At 37.8% G+C, this 17280-nt stretch overlaps 1 protein-coding gene across 1 annotated transcript; it reads left to right on the top strand.

Annotated features, from left to right (window-relative positions):
* The first annotated feature begins 1267 nt into the window (after positions 1 to 1267).
* dennd6aa (DENN/MADD domain containing 6Aa) lies at positions 1268 to 16335 on the top strand. Its single transcript, XM_062986546.1, has 20 exons — positions 1268 to 1524; positions 2546 to 2584; positions 2671 to 2713; positions 5054 to 5166; positions 5325 to 5405; positions 6111 to 6216; positions 6490 to 6569; positions 6650 to 6709; positions 6799 to 6854; positions 9124 to 9246; positions 9838 to 9933; positions 10254 to 10348; positions 11095 to 11160; positions 11251 to 11315; positions 11511 to 11600; positions 11717 to 11770; positions 11898 to 12007; positions 12185 to 12287; positions 12386 to 12460; positions 13461 to 16335. Exons 1-20 carry the CDS (start codon positions 1303 to 1305, stop codon positions 13590 to 13592), a joined length of 1809 nt encoding a protein of 602 aa, XP_062842616.1. The 5' UTR covers positions 1268 to 1302; the 3' UTR covers positions 13593 to 16335.
* Positions 16336 to 17280: the final 945 nt, after the last annotated feature.

The following is a 17280-nucleotide window of genomic DNA, read 5'->3' as shown; positions in this document are numbered from 1 at the left end:
TTCGTCTATGGTTTGCCTAAAACTTGTGACTAAATATGACTAAGGATAAGTGAAAAAAAAACCAATACATGCTTTTATAAAATATATATATATATTATTTATTCATTTATTTATTTGTTTATTTATTTATTTATGTACCCGTATGTATGTAATTATGCCAAGAACTGAAAAGAATCAAAAGACTCGACTCATACTGTTGAGCTGAGCCAATTGGTATGACTCACTAAAAGAGCCGGAATGCCTATCTGTAATACATATCACTGAGGGTAACAAGGGGGCGGGACTTCAGGCTGACGCACCAAATTACAGCCAATTATCGATTGATTTGAGTTTTGGTGCACCAATGGCATTAAAGTACAATGAGTACCTTTCAACCGAAATAAATAAATAAACAAAATAATACATATAGTAAATCTCAGAAACATAGTAAAATATGTTTTTAATTAGTTCAATTTTGTTAGTTTGTATTAAAGAGCTTGATGACTTTTACTATGGTGCAGTATACGGTGTGAGGGAAAACAATAAACTATAAATAAGAACATTTAAATGTCATTATTTATGAAAAATTGTATTAGATTTTTCTTATAAAGTATTAGAACACCACAAATCTTCAATAATAGTTCTTGCTGTCAGCAGATTCGATTTTCTAATTGCCCTAAGTTACAGGGTTCTTTTAATTGACTTGAAATGAGGGAGTATGTAGTGGTCTAAAATGGATGGTATGGATCTACAGTACAGTGTATGGTATGTCCTAAAGTACTGTATGTGGACATCTTTACTAATTACTGAGTTGATTCGACTATTGCTAACAAGTATAAAAATCAGTTACATAAAAAATATAGGCTTCCAACTTTGCTTTCCAATTACATGTACTTAGTTTTTTTGTCACATAAGCTTACGGTCAAGTGTTCACATAATTTTGGGCGTAATATGTACTTAACCAAAGAAGTCTAATTTCAGAAGAAAGAAGGTGAAGTCAGAAAATAAGATAAATATACAGAAAGTAACAAATAGATAAATACATTTGGAATTTTTGGAGATTACAGTTGATCTGATTACGTATAGGCGAAGCGCAAAACACATGATCTTTATATCATTACAAATACGTATTCGATAAGTTTATGATTTGTAGATTGGATTTTTTAATCTACGCACTCTACGTCTCTGTCGTGTACCGCAGCCGCTCAGTGCTACGTAAAAAGCGTATCCTGTATCCGGAATGCATCTTTGTGATTGTAGCGTAAATTAGTTCTCTCCAGAAGTTGAAGGAGCTGAGGGGAGAATCTCTTTCAGTTTTCCGCTATGGCTTCTTCAGGCTCGGAGGGAATTGAGGATAAGACTGAAGAAGCCGAACAGCTGCAGGATGAGGAGGATTTGAGGATCTCTCCGGCGGAGGAAATGCCGGCTGACGGGCCTGGAGACGAGGAGCCGGAGCAGCTGTTGTTACCCTGGGATCGCTTCTCCGCCTGGCTCCACTGTATCTGTGTGGTCGGCTTTGACCTGGAGCTTGGTCAGGCTGTCGAGGTGCTTTATATTATGATATTTGAATAATTATGCGCCAATTTTTTATACAGCAAATTGTATTTGCCTTTATAGCTAAGTGGCTAACTGTACTCGGTACTAGACGTAGTGGTTGTTGTTAGCTTAGCTTAGCTTAGCTTAGCTTAGCTTATCTTAGCTATCTAGCTAATTGACTTTTGCCAAGAGTAAGAAAATCTGTTCATCACATACGCTAGGTAACATCGTCTAATTAATTATTACATTCTTAATCTAATTAATTTAAGCTTTATTTGTTATTATTAGTTCGTTATACACCTAAAGTGTCGAATTAAACAAAACAATGTTAGATTACTTCTCCAAAATCAATAATCATAACTCTCAGGAACGTATCATAATGTCAGTATATTGTTGTATTATTATGTATTATAGCAACAATATGAATATATGTAAATGCGTTTGTGTATTTTGTGTATACTCTGTTATTAAAATTAGCTGGTCACTTCTAGTTTTCCTCAGCATTTAAAATAGGTCCTGTTGTCTATAAGCCTGTCTGATGGAAACAGCTTGCTCCTAACACACATCATTTTACTGCCATTTACTGACAGCTCATTTTACTGTCAAGTCTGTGTTGTTTCAAGTATATTTTGAATAAGCCAAACTTAAAAACTCCAATGTAATCGCTTGAAGCAATTATGAAATCCCAGTTTGAAATAGATAACATCACCTTAGGTGTAAAAGCAGTTGAGAACTTAATGTCAGCATGTCCCTCACCACACTGATCTCTGTAAACTGGTTGTAGATTTCGGTACATTCACATCCAGTCAACTTCACACACGTTCACAGTAATCAAAATGTCACTGGATACTGATCGGGTGGTTTAGAGGATATTGGTTAGGAGGTGATATTAATATTTAGTATTTGATTGTAACATTTTCAGTGTGTTTGTTTTATTACAGTAATATTAATTAAGTATTGTCTGTCTACATGCAGGCTTCTTGTAAAAACGTTGACAATTTCTAATAATTCCTTAATTATTCTTGTGCAGGTTATATATCCTCATCATTCAAAACTTACCGAGAAGGAGGTAGGAATGGTTTCTTTACACTTGTTATCGATTGTTAGTAGCTCATCCAGTACTATTAACTAGTGTTCTTTACAATTTCATTTCAGAAAACCAGCATCTGCTACTTGTCGTTCCCGGATTCCAACTCTGGTAAGCAGAATGTTTCTGCATAAAGATGATGTCAATGTGTGTTTTGTAAACATTTAAGTGAATGTTTGGAGGACAGTGGAATTTCTCTTAAATGCTTTAGATGGGGTGTGTGGTTGTACACTTTAGAAGGATGCCACAGTTTGTATATTTGTCTTGTATCAACAAGTTTGAACACCCATTATTTTATAATTTTTATGACTTCTGCAACTGTATTTTCTGTGAGTGATGGGAACAAGCTTCTTTGTTTTAAAACTTTTTGGACTTTTGTAAAACACACTTGAATATGTAGAGTTAAACTATCCTAACACACAGTATCCAAACATACAATATTTAGGCAATCTGTATATGTTTAGCTATTCATTGACGATGCACAGTTTCTCGGATTCTGCCTCTTACTCTGTCTGAACCAGTGTTCCATCCTGTTCAGCTTTTAATGTCAAAGAAAAAAAACAGCGTTCAAACAACCTAGCTGTTGTTATAATTAAATTAATTGTTTGTATTTTTTGACCCAGCAGATTTAGTCAAATTTTCATTAAACTTTGGACCAAAAAATAGACAAAAACGTTTGTTAGGTTTATGTTCCAATTATTTAATCACGGAGACAAATCTCAAGACTTTTACGACATACATGTCTTTTACAAGTGTATGTAAACATTTGCCTTCAACTGTATTGCTTAAAAGATTGCATTCAGTTTCTGAATAATAATAAGTGGTGTAACTATTTATTCTGAGTAAATGTGCTGTGTAAACGGCATGCTCAGAACAAGGCTCTGTTAGCTTTGCTTAGAACAGGCTTTGCAATTGCCAGGCTGGGCGATTGTTCAGGAACTGCTTCTTTGTGTTCCTGGAGGACCTGTAGGATTTTGTAGACAGGATTAGATAGCAGAGTGTGTAAATGATGCTTTGCGTTTAGGTGGTGAGTTTCGTTCAGTGCAACCTACAGGAGCACTTACAATTCAGTTACAGCGTCCATAAATTTAAAACATTTATTACAGACAGAATAGCAGAGCAGAATTTGTATGAGTGTGAGAGAGACAGAGAGAGATCGAGACTGGAGGGTTTTTGGACCATCTCTTATCATCATTAAATGGGATTATATTGCAAGCAGTGTGTAAATGTGCTTTTTATAGACCTCACTTAGGAATTAAGTAAGGAGTTAAATAGAAAGATGTGCTAATCCATCCATCATGACCTTTATAATGTCCCAGTAATCCCTCCTCTTAAACACAGCAACCCTGCGGCCCAGTGTTTGCTTACACGTCATTGTGGTTTTGTTTAACACAACGTACTATCATATGGACATCCTTTCTAATTGTTGAGTTCAGGTTTTTGAGCCACACCCATTGCTTACATCATGCCCATGTGTGCGTAGTGAGGTCCATAAACAACATTGATGACCTGCACCAGACTTCTTCCACCATATTAAACACCCTTGAAATTAACATGCTGATTGCCAGCCAGGCCTTTTCTTATATCAGTGCCAGGGTTGGCCAGTGTCTCTTCTGTGTGGAGTTTGCATGTTCTCTTTGTGTCCATGTGGGTTTCCTCCTTGTGCTCTGGTGTCCTTCCACAAGTTCAGATACATGCAGTCAAGCTGATTGGAGCTACTGAAAATTGCTCCAAATGTGTGCATGTGTATGTGCGTGTGAATGAGTATCTGCCGTGATGGACTAGTGACCTGTTCAAGGTGTTTGCTGCCTTTTGCCCAATTAATCTTAGTCACTGCAACCCTGATCAGGATAAAGTGGGTGTAAAACAAAGAATGGATGAATGAATAAATAAAAGCAGCTCTGAGAGTACTGAGTGCTGACGTAGGTTCTTGTATTGTTTGGGTTCCTGGTTGCTAAAACAGATCCCAGATGAGCATTCCTGCTCTGAGATGCATCATGATATCTGATGCTGGAATGTAGGAGAGGTTGGGTGGTGTTAAAACTCCTTTGATCCACGCTGCTTTCTGGCACAACTTTAAACCTGATCTGATTATTCCTGAAGAGCTTGTGGATTAAAAAATTTAGGCTGTCTATAGCAAAACCAGGCTGTATTTGTACATACTCGGCCTGATAGACCTCTGCACCACCCATGCACCTGCTAATAAAAAAACAGAGACACAGTAGGTACTCAGGTTCACTGGTGGGCTAGCATTAGTGGTTAATATACAGATTATGTTGGTCTTATATTATTTATCTTTCGGACCTCGTGAGTCATGCAGGAAATATGGACCTGATCCTTCACCAGTAAGGTGTAGCACATCTGGGTGTGTAAAAGGAAAACTCTTCAGCTATGCGTGTTGAATTTCAGAGATGATTCCATGTGTTTCCTGTTTCCTTTTTCCAATCCCAGGCTGCCTAGGGGACACGCAATTCTGCTTCCGTTTTCGGCAGGCCTCGGGCAGGAAGTCGTCGCTCGGATGTTTTCTCGACCACGTTGACAGAGATGCACCAGTTTGCCTCAAGGTTAAAGCTTGAAGAGATAAAAAAAATCTAATGAAATATCCATGCATCAAAACAAACTGAGAACTGAAGATTTGTTTAGTAAACACATACAAGAAATAGTGGTTGTTTTTTGTGCTGATTGACTCAAATGTTTTGGGTTTTTTTTTCTTGACTTCTAGAAAGACCAGGGCCATTTCTATGGTTATGTCTACTTCAGACAAGTTCGAGATAAAACGCTAAAGAGGGGCTACTTCCAGAAGGTGAGCTAAACAAATCTTATCGCTATAGGGCTAACCATATATTCATCAATCTATATATATGAATATCGATCAAATTTATGTAGCCCAAGGACCTAGCCCTACCTGACTAGAGCCACATCTGAACTGCTACATGCTGACTAAAAGGTTTTAGTACAAAAACAGTCATGATCCTGATCGGAATTACGTCTTAATAAATATAGATAATTGTCTGAATGGCACTTTTACATGATGGATTAGCTTTTTTTTTTTTAAGTGAATTGGAGGCTCATTGTAAACCTCAAATAATGTTGACATAAAGTGTAACTTGACTAGCTATAGTAGCATACCTGATTTGGCACAGCTTTTATGCTGGATGCCCTTCCTGATGCAACCACCTTAATATTATTTGGGCTTTAATCTGGTTCTGAAAGCGCACTGACAAGTGCATTTCCCAATAGCCTATGTAGACGCCTGACCGGTCGATAGCATTGCTATGATCCTAACCTCAGATCTCAGTGGTAGTGGGCTAGTGTATTTTTCCCCAGTGCCATCCATGCACCATTAATGTATTTCAGATGTTGACCTCCTTACTTGAACTCCAAAACTATAACTATAAGGTGAAATTGAAACGTTTCTTAATATTTATTGTAATGTTTGTAGCAGTGCCAAGTATCGAAATCCGTGCATGTTTGTGATTATTTTCTTTCTTTCTTTTGTGTCTCTCAGTCTCTGGTTCTCATCAGCAAACTACCATATGTCACATTCTTTCACTCACTCCTGAAGCTCATTGCCCCTGAATATTTTGAGAAACAGGAGCCCTGTTTAGAAGCTGGTGAGTAAAGTACAGATGGTGAGGGTTAGTAGCTCCAGCTTTTCTAGCTGACCCATAATTTTAATCTTCCGATGTACGTTCTGATCTTGTGCCAGTGTTGTCCGAATCCATTAGTTGGTGGAAGCGTCTACGCACATTGTCAGATGGTGTAGCTTGGAATATTACTGCCTAAAAAACAGTGTTCATGACTTTCAGTACCTTAACTAATAATTACATGTCAATAATCATGTTATTATTGTAATATCACTGATGTTTATGTTTTAAAAATAACAGCTTGCAACGATATTGATCGATGGCCAACACCATGTCCAGGGAAGACCTTATTTCTTCCAATAATGGGAGTGGTCATGACGGTAACTGCTTCACTCATTTCTGTTTGTGTTTCTAAAACTTACCGTTGAGCATCATATCATTAAACATGTGTCTTCTCTAGCTGCGTATACCGACGTGCTACGACAAGCCGGGCACCTCACAGCTCGTGCAGTCCACATCGGTAAGAAGAATGTTGATGAGAGCTGTAGGCTATTTATATACAACTGTGTCTGAATTCTTTGTGTGATTAACCACTGTTTCCTGTTGCAGAGTGACAGTCTAGTATCTGTCGTCCTTCCTACAATCCATGAAGTGGATCTGTTCAGGTAAATATAAAATTCTTAACTTTGTTTTTTTTATTTCTTTATTTCTTTTAAATTTACATGCATGAATGTACACACAGTAATTCAGACACAAATGAATTTCCCAAGTACTTTCTTGCTTATATGTATATGACAGAGGGCATTGCATGAAGTGTGTGCATGTGCTGGGAGTATACAAAAGATTATCAGCTATTGATTAGATGTCCACTAACCTTTGTCCTGATACACGTTTACAACTATGATGAATGTAAATCTGTTAAGCTCAGTCCAAACTGATATTTTCAAATCGAACTCCATTGACTTTTTGATTAACTTCGGTTGTAATTTTCTCGCAGCTCTGTTTCATGTGTCGTATCTGCCATCATTTTCTATTAATGTGTGACCAACACTTTTTCCATATTTCTTCACGTTGTGTTGACTTTACCTCAGCACATACTGAGAACACACACACCTGCCAATCAAGGTTCTAAGGTTAATCAACCTTTGTGTAGTTCTCAACCACAGTGGACACAGTCTGATCTCACTGACCGCATTAATGTACAGTAATAATTAGAGATGGGACGATCGATCGGCTATGAATCGGTATCGGCCGATTTTTAATCAAAATATGCTATCGGCGATCGGCGATATTTCCTAAAAGTAGCCGATTCGATCGTGTGATATATAAAGATCACGTTAAGTTAACAGCTCAGTGGATCGATCCAGACTTTGAGCTACGAAGCACCAACCATCACATCACCATTCATCAACCATCGTACAGAAACCATCGTGAAAGCTCTTCACGACCTAAAATAACATCATTAACGTTGTGCATCATACATACGATGTAATTTTGCTGATTGTAATATTTACTTTAAAAAGATAATTCAACCCGGTCACATCTGAGTCGATTCTATCAGCACGTTATATAAACTCCTGGTTCACTTTGGTAAATCGTGAGCGGTTCTTACTTGTGATGTAGATGAGAACAGAAAACGTTACAGAGCCAATCAGAGGCAAAAGTTTATTCATTACCAAATTCGTTAGTTCAGGATCATCTGCTAAACTTTTAGGGTAATCAGAACTTTTAGCTCCACAGACGGAACGAGTCTGACTCGGTGACCGCTCTGTGGTAATAGCGGTTTAATTAAGCTTTTTAATTAAGCTTTTTAATGTAAGAAAGTCACACAAAATGTTCTGTAGTAGCTGGTGTTTATTTAAAACCACAGCATTTATTAATAACAGTAAAAACGGAGAGAGAAACTTACGCGTCACATTCGACTCCTGAATCAGAATCATTTAAAGCGACACTGTGAACAAAGCGTTTTTTTTAAAGAAACACACACACGCTGTTGCTTTCGGTTTATTTTCACTGTGAGGCTCTTTTTAAGTTTTTTTCAGACTAAACTGGATAACATTAAACCTGTGTGTGTGTGTGTGGTCAGTTAGACTAATAAGATATGTCTCCTGTGGGTGAAAAAAATAATTGTTTGGTTACTTTATTATTTACTGCTGATTTTGCGCTAAAAATTTTCGACCGCCGCGATCGAAATCGACTATCGTCCGATTGCCCTGAAAGGAGATCGGAGATCGCAATCGGTGCCAAAAACCCCGATCGTCCCATCTCTAGTAATAATAGGCCCAGAGAACTACAAAATCCTGCAGTACACCTTAATGTGGTCTTAAATGCTTGCATACTGAAGAAAAGCAAGTGCTGCCCTCTGGTGCTAGTTAAAAATACTGATTTCCTGTTCTGGAAGGCTGCCATGTTACTCTTTCCATGGTTGCAGTGTTTACACATTGCTTGTTGCTGTGACCTTTTTGGTTCCTGAGTGAGAAATGACCTTTTAAAGTGTGCACGTAGTATTACAGGATCATGGTCACTGTCCAAATAAATGCTTTAGACTTTACGTACAATTGTATGAGACCTGTATACGATGACGCCATGATCTCTTTTTTGACTAATTCATGCTTTTGTTTTCAAAGATTAAGAATTGTAAGTTCCATTGTTACTTTGCTGCTGTTGTTATGTAATATACAGCAACTTGGAGTATTAATTTGCTGGTGTAAAAAAGCTATTATTTATTTAAACTTTGGGGCATTCATTCAAAACCAATTGGGGATTAAGGGCCTTGCTTAAGGTCTCAACAATGGTGACTTGGTGGTGGGGTTTGAACCAGTGATCTTCTATCGGTAGTCCTTTACATATCACTGGCGTATTTAGTGTTTACCCGTTTGTGGTTGGATTGCGTGGAATAAGGTAAAAACAGATTTTCTTTCTTCTGTGTCGTAGGTGTTTCTACCCTGTCTTCTTTCACATCCAGATGTTATGGGAGCTGGTACTCTTGGGCGAAGCACTGGTTGTAATGGCACCATCACCAGCAGAGTCTTCTGAGACCGTGCTGGCATTAGTCAGGTGAGTTTAGCCTGCGTTGGATGAGCTACCCTGATTAATACATTTAAGTGAACAATAGGTTCATTTATACTCAGTGGATTAGCACCATGTTCAGGGTAATCCTGCTTTGTGCCCAGTGTTTCCCAGTAAAACCAGACCTCGACCCTCACCAGTATAAAGCAGCTGATGGAAATAAAAACAGGAAATAAAAAATTAAATTGAATTATGAGGACTGGTTGAGATTTGTTATGCACTCTGTGCATTCTGCGTTTGTTACCCTACGCTCACACTAGCAGCAGCCTGATGTAGCACAGCATCCAGAATTACAGCAGAGCAAAGAAGGCAGAGTCAGCTTCATGCAAATAATAAGCAAAGTGACACAGCAATAACTAATAAGAGTTTATCGTGCATAAACACCTTATTTCTCTCACTGTGATACACAATTCTCATTTGTTTTTTAATTTGCTTCTTTCAATATCTTTGAACTTGGGACTAGTTAACTTAAATCACCCTGCTGCATCTCAAACTCATACTGCCATAAAAAATAGTGTGTATCATTAATGCACCATCAATCATGTCACTTAGTTCTTTCTGTTCTATTGTTGTTATTAGTTGTATCGCCCCACTGCGTTACTGCAGTGACTTCCGGCCCTACTTCACCATCCATGACAGCGAGTTCAAGGAGTACACAACCCGAACCCAAGCTCCGTAAGTCCACATTGTCTTTCATAACAATGGTTTTATACTAATGCATTGCCAAAACCAATCTACCACTGATCTGCTATGACTTGTGCTTTTTTGTTTATTGTCTCCTTGTTGATTACAATTAGTTGTGGTTTCATTGTATTGAAGATACAGTTTTCTAGTACAGATTACATCTTACATTTTGGTAATGTGGGTTAAATGTGGAGGATAGCTTGTAAACTGGCACCACAGTATATGTCACATGACTGCATCATTAATCAGTGGCAGTATATTTATATTACACCCTTACTTAACAAAATCAGTTGTTCTTGTATTTTCTTCAGGCCATCTGTGATTCTGGGTGTAACAAATCCTTTCTTCGCTAAAACTCTTCAGCACTGGCCCCACATCATCCGCATCGGGGATATGAAGCAAACAGGTAACATTATTTAAGCTTTATGTAGGAATGCAAATAAAGAGAAAATAAATCTTGTTAACTGGGGACAATCGTGATGCTGAAATGTTAACCAGCTGTTATTGTTCATTGTATTAAAATATGGAACACATCACTGTTTCATCACATGAAAAGCTAGTTTAGCAATCATGTTGGTTGCGGCGCCCGGGTGGACACCTTCTCTTGGGGGAATAAAAACATATCCTGACAGAATGCCAAGCCATCGACAATAGCAGAAAAATATATTACAAAGACACTAATATGAAAGATCTCTTCCAACACAATAATCCACAAAAAATACTTAATTTCTTGAATTATCTAAAAATAAAAAAACAAATATAGTACATCAATTTTGATTTAACTTAAACTTGGTTTTTGAACCCACATATAATGCCATGTACATAGCCAAATTGAGCTGGAATGGCAATAAACAAAAACAAACAAACAAACGCCCGGGTGGCACAGCGGTAAAGTAGCTGGCCCACTACCACAATCCCTAGAGGTTCTATCAGTCGGTTAGGCGTCTACATACAGACATGATTGTCTGTGTCTGAGGCATCCTGTCCGGGGTTGCCATCCTGTCCGAGGTGTGTTACTGCAATGCGCCCAGTCATTCCAGAGAAAACCAGACCAGGGACCCACTGAGACATTGAACAGATGTTTTGATTAATTGATGGCAACTTTAACAGTTACCTTTAATTGTATTTCTTTATGTTTTAAATGTGTTTAAGGAGAGCTGGCTAAACAGATGAAGGTGAAGAAATTAAAGAATTTAAAGACATTGGATTCCAAAACAGGTAAGATTTAGCCAAATTTGCACAGATAAAGATTACGTGCACAAAGCGCTGCTAATTATCTTACACCAGTCTCATTTTTCCTCATCATAGGTGTTTATACTGCATATAAGCCATTCCTGAACAAAGATGAGGACATCATCAAACAGCTGCAGAAGGTTTGAATCTATTAATACAATTAAACAAACCTTAATTCCGACTGTGTGAAATGCTAATAAAAACAGTGATGTGATTTTTACATTCTTTTTGACCTGTACAAACATGGTATTTGATGGTACCATGGTACATGGTAAGTTTGTACATATGTCATACTTTCCTTCAGCTCAATTATTTTATTTTTTTATTCCAATCAGGGAGTTCAACAGAAACGTCCCTCGGAGGCCCAGAATGCCATTTTGAGACGATACTTCTTGGAATTAACACAGAGTTTTATCATTCCTTTGGTAAGAAACAGCAACTGCACAGCGAACTTATGTCATATTTATTCATATATTAACAATGTGTATTGTATATTTTATTGTAAATAACTACAAATGGTTACATTTGCTGAATTTTGTAGGAGCGCTATGTGGCAAGCTTAATGCCTTTACAGAAGAGCATCTCCCCATGGAAAGTAAGATCAAATTTAACTATAGACGCATTTGCATGCATGGATGTTGTTAAATTAATGATGAATGTTTTATTTTTCTTGCCTTAATCTGATATATTTCACTGATTATCTTTCTTCTCTCTCTACCCAGAGTCCCCCTCAGCTGAAACCGTTTTTACAGGAGGAATTTATGAAGAGACTGGAAAAGGCCGGCCCCCAACTAACATCCCGCCTCAAAGGAGACTGGATCGGCCTTTATAGGTACAGAGCTTTACAATAATGTACCATAACATTAGGCTTTAATCCAAAGGAAATTATACATGAGGCAGAATACAGTGATAACAACCATTTATTTATAATAGTTATTTTTATGCTACTACTGTGTGATACAAATGTGATGGAAGTTCTCAAGGTTTATTTTGTTTGTTCCTCTCACAGGCAATTTCTAAAGTCACCAAACTTTGATGGCTGGTTCAGGAACCGCAGGAAAGAAATGACACAGAAACTTGAAGCTCTTCATCTTGAATCTCTTTGTGATGAGGTTAGAATGAGTGATGACACTAAACAAGACTTACTCAAAAGAAAATGTTTCTTATTTAATAGTGGTGTGATATGAGCTTGTGTTCTGCTTTTACACAGGATCTTCAGCTGCGAGTTCAAAAACACACAGAAGTGGAGGTGGTCGATCTCGTCCTCAAGCTAAAGGATAAAATGGTTGGTATTTAATCTCTCTTTACATTTTATTGTTTTATTATTATTTAGTTTCATTGTATGATTATGATTATAATACCCTGTTTTGTCCCTCCTTGTACATCTTCAATAACACTGTTAACCATGGCAGCTGTTACCTGTTGCATGACACTCTTGCTGTCTGCATCTTTACACCAGCCAGTAGATTTTTACAGGGAGCTTCACAGCGTATGCAGAATTGTCTGTTGAGTACCTGGCTAGGCCAGTTGCACCAATGAGACTCCCAGCTTGAGACTCCCAGCGCCCCTTAGCAGCTGATAATAATAATAAAAATAACTTACAGCACATAAAAATATTAGAACGGAAATAAGTAGGTAGTAGTTAATAACAATTATTCTCTAAAATCATTATTAAGATCAGTCACTGTTTAACACAAAAAAATGTGTTTACATGACGTTTGTTTGTTTATTAGGATTTTAACGTCATGTTTTACACTTTGGTTACATTCATGACAGGAACGGTAGTTATTCATTACACAAGATTTATCAGTTCACAAGGTTATATCAACACAGTCATGGACAATTTAGTGTCTCCAATTCACCTCACTTGCACGTCTTTGGACTGTGGGAGGAAACCGGAGCACCCGGAGGAAACCCACGCGGACACGGGGAGAACATGCAAACTCCACACAGAAAGGATCCGGACCGCCCCACCTGGGTATCGAACCCAGGACCTTCTTGCTGTGAGGCGACAGTGCTACCCACTTAGCCACCGTGCCGCCCGTTTACATGACGTTAAAACAATAAATAAACAATATAGGTCACAGCACGTCTGCTTTTGTTTGCAGTGAAATACAGTGGACATACCTGGACAATGCAAACCTATAGATACATAATAATAAATAGAAACATAAAAAGCTTTGAATATGTTCCTCTTTAAGCTTCCCATTATGAACCCTAAACACTCATTCTTCAATAATGCTTTATTCAACTTCTTTTTTTTTTTCCTCCTCACTCTGTTCCAGACCCAAGCCGAGCGGGAGCACCTGCCGGTGACACCAGGGACGCTGACCAGACTTCAGTCCCACATCGAGTCCATTATTCTATCTCTTCCAGAGGACCTGCAGGGCATCCTGCACAAACCTACCACTCCCTGACCCTAACTAAAACTCTAACTCGTTAACAATGACAAGAGGAAAAACGGAGCTTGACTCGTGTTCGCATGGGAGTTTAGAACTGCTATTGATACACTCGTCACCAGCCGTGAGAGCAAATTAACCAGCTCTACTTTAAAGTGCAATTGTTCGGAGTGCCCAGGAGGGGTGCAATGCTGGCATTGCCGTAACCCAGAGAAGCAGAAATGACCCGATCACATTTGCTACACCGTATGTTAAGTATGGTGAATGGGGAGGTGGGAAACGGTTGTATTGCTCACTGTCTGTCTCACTGTGTGAGGATTTTTTTATTTTTTTAAACATGGCTGCTTGTAGGCGTGATTAAAACCTTGCCTCTGTTTTTGTAAATAGCCAATTATGTTATTAATTCTACAGGGCAGGGAATTAGCCTAGGCCCAAGGCTAAATGTTTTCAGCTCCTAGTCCTTCCAATTCGGCTCCCTTTGACTGCCTATTCTTCCTGATTAAGTTGGTCTGCAAAACTGACACAATGACGATGCACTGGTTAGGTAGCAAAAACTGAAAGGAGGAGAAAGTGTTTATGATAATTATTCAAATGTATTTAAGTCGTAAGGCGTTTTAGATGAGGAACTCTAACAGCACATACATACCCAACAAACAATAATGATTAGTTTTACTTTATTTTAGAGCAAATGTAGATGTTTGGCATAATATCATAAATGTGGTGCATATATTTACATCTAACGTGTCTGGGTGGCATAGAGGTCTTTTATGGCAGTCCAGCACCGCTGAGATCTGGCTTTACACTAAGATGATTGGTTATGTCTGAGGTAGTGACTTAAGCCCTGCGTTGTACTGGCACCCTCTCCACGGTGTTCCTGCTTGCGCCCAGTGTTTGTGTGTGCCGAGACCCTGACCAGGAAAAAGCATTTGATGAAAATAAATGAAAACCATTTATTTTAACTGCATTGTTTTCATTAGATGTGTAAAAATGAACACGCATTAATGTTCTGTTATTGATACAGGTATTCCAATACAATGCAATACATGTTATAAACTGAATACAGTCTGTGGTATCCCAAGAACTCTGATGCATCACAAATTCAAGAAACTTCAGATATAAAGTTGAACATGCACACATATTGGAAATTCTGCTTTTGTGTTTTATGCAGTGTCCCAGTACTTACGTTTACACTTTTTACAATTTGGGACAGTGCCTGTTTTAATGTGTTTACACTCGGTTGCTTTATAAATCATTTGAGTATTAGGTTAGAGAATATCCACATACAAGTATATAAATAACTAAACTTTTAGGGAATATTACATTACAACATTACATGGTGTAGAACTGCTAAAGTTGCTGCCTCTTTAGAAAATTTAAGAATGTTGATTTTAAGGTGATAACCTGATTTGCAAAGCTAATTTTGGATGAGCTCAATTGTCAAATTACACTGCCCGTGGCCCTTTTGTGATTGAATCGGCTTTTGTTAAGTTTGTTGTTGTTGTTGTGATGTTCCACATCTAAGATGCTGTGTGTGTTATTGACACATATGGCAAAGCTGTGGCAGTCAAGCGGCCACTTCACTCACGCCACAAATATGATAGCATGGGTATAACCGCTCTAATAGGCAAGTGGAGTCATTCAGCCATTACATTTACGGCATTTAGCAGATGCTTTTATCCAAAGTGACTTACACTTGTAACTAATTACAATGTAAGCAATTGAGGAATAAGCGCCTCGTTTAGGCCTTGATCACTAGTCCAATAAGTCCAATAAAGCTGCCAGATTAATGATTGCAAATAATTCTAAAAAGTTTATCTGTCCAAATTTGCTTTAGCAACTCCTTTAAATCTGTTTGGGAAGATTACATGGTTCAAATTGCTGTATGTTGGTCTCTAGTGGGCACAGTAAATAATGGAAAAGTTTTGCACTGGACTGGCCAAGCCAGTTTACAGATGGAATATGTCTAGCTCATTCAAAATCATCATGAGAACGTAAAGATTTTTCACCAAATAACAACTTTAAGAATGATTTCAAAATGTTTTTTTAAGGATAACTTATGTTTAGCATTCTGAATGCTATCTTTTATTGTGTGCCTTGTAGGAAGTAAAACATTGATATGACCAAAGATATTGTCCACTCATGCCATCTGTATTTTTTTTTTAATGGGTGAATCATCGACTGATATCTGCCGGAGTAAAGAACCTTGTCAAAGAGTCAGAACTGAGCTCAGCCGGCTGGTTTAAAATAAAGGCTCAATACTTGGTTGAAAAGATGTTAATTTTAAACTGAAACAGCTAACTGTGCTATAATCCTGAGCCAATCACTGGTCAACCAGTTAAAAATTCCAGCTTGCTGGGCAACTGCTTGTGTTTTATACTCGCAAAGGCGCTAATTTTAACATGCTTGAATTTTATATAAAAGTAAATTCATATTCTATTATACTGTTGTCCCTAACACGCACGCCCAGTGAAGAGTATTTTGTAACTGGTATTTTTGATCATGATAGTTTCTATAGGAAGTTCATGTACAGTTAGTGATGTAATAATAATGTCATAAAAGGGGCAAATGCGGTTCTAAAAACAATGTACAGGGAAGCACAGATAAAACACACTGCACCTAGTCTGTTATTTTGGCATTAATATTTTTCTATCAGAGACTTAACCACTAACAGTTTTCCTCTCTCATTGTGTAATGTTTCGTACTGACAACAGATCACGATTATGAAGTTGTTTTTAACTGTAAATAAACATCCAGAATTGTACTGTTGCTTTGTTTTGTGTATTGTCAAACATTGAATGGACTGACGGACGGAATAATTAATTGATAACAATGTATGTGAGATGCAAATAAAAACAGAACGTGATTATTTATCAACAGAAGCAAGTAGATCCTATTGTTGCAGTTTTTGTAAGGATAAGTGCCCTATATAGTAAAAAATATGTAGACACCTGAGCATGAACTTCTTGGACCGTAGGCATTAACAGAGTTGCCCTGTGCAGTTCCTCCACGCCAAACTTATCAAGCCATGTCTTTATGAAGCTTGCTTGTTCACTAAGGAAAGGGCATTCCCCAAACTGTTGACATAAACTAGAATCATATACTTATAGTACAATTGATTTCTGGCTCTTTAACAATAGTTGCGGCTAAAACACCACCTACTTTCGGCCATATAGTATATTCCTGGAGAACGGAGAGAGTTTTACATTTTCAGCTCCATGCCAACAGACCGAGATTTGTTAGGCAAATAGTTTTTACCTTTGCGCCTATGTGAACAGGAGTGTACGCATGAATGACCTGGCTATAGAGGACTTGAAATGACTTTCAGTTCAAGAAGAGTAGGTTTTGGTGAGAAATGCATCAAGATACAGAGAATATAAATATTGCACTGTTGTTTAAGCACCACTGAAGAGACGGAGAACATTTTGGACTTGTAGTTCTGATACAGGCTCAGACTACTGTATTCACATAGGATTAAAAGGCTGAATACTACTCCCAAGCAGGGACCAGAATAAGCCCTGTACCCAGTATGATCCTGATATGTATAAAGCAGTGTAATGCTTATCAATGCGTATAAATCGGCTCTGTGACAGATACAATCAACCATTTTCTTAATATGACCATAAAAATCTGACATTTATTTAGTAAAAAATTATATATTTGTTCACATGACAGAAATATATTACATATATACAACACATATTATAGG

The sequence above is a fragment of the Trichomycterus rosablanca genome, chromosome 24, assembly GCF_030014385.1.
Source record: "Trichomycterus rosablanca isolate fTriRos1 chromosome 24, fTriRos1.hap1, whole genome shotgun sequence".
In the NCBI taxonomy this organism is placed as follows: domain Eukaryota; kingdom Metazoa; phylum Chordata; class Actinopteri; order Siluriformes; family Trichomycteridae; genus Trichomycterus; species Trichomycterus rosablanca.
Note: the sequence above shows the minus strand (reverse complement) of the source record. Positions and strands in the feature narration are given on the sequence as shown.